Consider the following 1,970-nt stretch of genomic DNA (forward strand, 5'->3'; position numbering starts at 1 on the left):
CCCCCCGATCCCCCTGAGACCCCCCCCAATTCCAGCCCCCTTCCCGCTCACCCATCGCTCCTGCTCCTTCCTCCGCTCCTCGGCGTCCAGCCGCGCCTGCTCCTGCCTGGGGGGACGGCACAGGGGGCGTCAGGAGGGGACACGGGGGTGGGACACGGGACAGGAAGCGACACAGATGGGAAGCACCAGCGGGATATGGGGACAGGGACACGGGGCTCGGACACAGGCAGGGACACGGGGATGGAACAGGGATGGGGACACCGGGATGGGACAGGGATGGAGACATGGGGCTGGGACAGGGACATGGGGCTGGGGACACGGGCTTGGGACATGGGACACACATGGGAAACACCGGTGGGATATGGCGACGGGAACACGGGAATGGGACATGGGACAGGATGGGACACAGATGGGAAACACCAGTGGAATGTGGGAATGGGGCATGGGACAGGAAGGGACACAGATGGGGAGCACCAGCGGGATATGGGGACGGGGACACGGGGATGGGACATGGGACAGGATGGGAAACACCAGGGGGATATGAGGACTGGGACACGGGGCTCAGACAGGGACAGGGACACCGGGCTGGGACAGGGATGGGGACACGGGGCTCAGACGGGGACGGGGACACCGGGCTGGGACAGGGACGGGGACACGGGGCTGGGACAGGGATGGGGACACCGGGCTGGGACAGGGATGGGGACACCGGGCTGGGACAGGGACGGGGACACCGGGCTGGGACAGGGATGGGGACACCGGGATCAGACGGGGACAGGGACACAGGGCTGGGACAGGGATGGGGACACCGGGATCAGACGGGGACAGGGACACAGGGCTGGGACAGGGATGGGGACACGGGGCTGGGACAGGGATGGGGACACGGGGCTGGGACAGGGACGGAGGCCAGCCTTGCCCTCACCGCCGCTCCTCGATGAGCCGCTCCCGCTCCTGCAGCCGCCGCTCCCGCTCCGCCGCCTGCAGCCGCTCCTCCTCCATGCGCTCCCGCTCCCAGCGCCGCCGCTGCTCCCGCTCCCGCTGCCGCTCCTGCTCCTTCCGCTGCTGCTCCTCGCGCTGCGCACGCACCGGGATCAGCGCCGGGATCGGCACCGGGAACCGGCAGCGGCGGCTGGACCGGGAACTCACCGGCCCCCGCAGCAGGAGCGGCGCGAGGATCCCGCTGCCGTTGGCACGGGCACGGGGAACCGGCACCGGGACTGGGACCCGCCACACTTCCTACTGGGGCTGTCCCAGCCTCGGCACCGGGACCGGGACCGGGACCCCACCGACCGCAGCACCAACAGCGGCACCAGAACCCCCGGGACTGAGACCCCCCACCCCATGGGCAGTGGGACCCCATCGGCAGCGTCAGCGCCGGGACCCCCACAGACCGCTGGGACCAGGACCCCCGCTGCACCCCACACCGGGACCGGGACCCCCACCAAGCTCGGCACTGCGACCCCCGGGCTCTGCCCCGAGGCAGCAGCCGTGACCCCCATCCCCGGGATACCGGGGGACCCCCCAGCCCTTCCCCAGCGCCCCGACCCCTCACCTCAGCCTGCTCCCAGAAGGAATCGCGCTGGGTGCGCTGCAGCTCCAGCGCCGGGTTGGTCTTGCGGTAGTTGGTTCCCTGGGGAGCGCAGGGGGGTCAGGGTGGGACCCCCAGAACCCCCCAACGCCCCCTGCCCAGAGAGCCGCGGGAAGGGCGAGCGAGCACCCACCGCCCCCCAGGTGCCCTCCCCGTTCTCGCAGGGACATCGCCCCCCACTCACCACCAGCTCCGGGGTGTCCTGGGGGGTCCTCCTGGGAGGGCGAGGGGCGGGGGGCTCCAGCTGGGCCAGCACTCGGCGCAGCCCCTCCAGCGTCACCTCCTCGGGGCGGCGGGCGCTGATCACGGCCGTGGCCTCCTGCCACCGGCACGGGACAGGATGGGACAGTGCCACCCACCCCCCCGCCACGGCCCACCCCCCCCC

The 1,970-nt window shown here is 72.0% G+C and overlaps 1 protein-coding gene across 1 annotated transcript in view; it reads right to left on the reverse strand.

Moving 5' to 3' along the window:
* The window catches only part of LOC121335241 (drebrin-like), an 8,834-nt gene that overhangs the window by 3,506 nt on the left and 3,358 nt on the right, over nucleotides 1-1,970 (reverse strand). The window contains exons 5-8 of the mRNA XM_041403132.1: nucleotides 1,770-1,904; nucleotides 1,550-1,627; nucleotides 920-1,071; nucleotides 52-106 (exon numbers count right to left, since the gene is read on the reverse strand). Of these exons, the coding sequence (XP_041259066.1) occupies nucleotides 52-106; nucleotides 920-1,071; nucleotides 1,550-1,627; nucleotides 1,770-1,904 (420 nt within the window). The remainder of the gene's footprint in view (nucleotides 1-51; nucleotides 107-919; nucleotides 1,072-1,549; nucleotides 1,628-1,769; nucleotides 1,905-1,970) is intronic.

This window comes from Onychostruthus taczanowskii, unplaced genomic scaffold (assembly GCF_017590055.1).
Source record: "Onychostruthus taczanowskii isolate IOZ18803 unplaced genomic scaffold, ASM1759005v1 scaffold2, whole genome shotgun sequence".
NCBI classification, from domain to species: Eukaryota; Metazoa; Chordata; class Aves; order Passeriformes; family Passeridae; genus Onychostruthus; species Onychostruthus taczanowskii.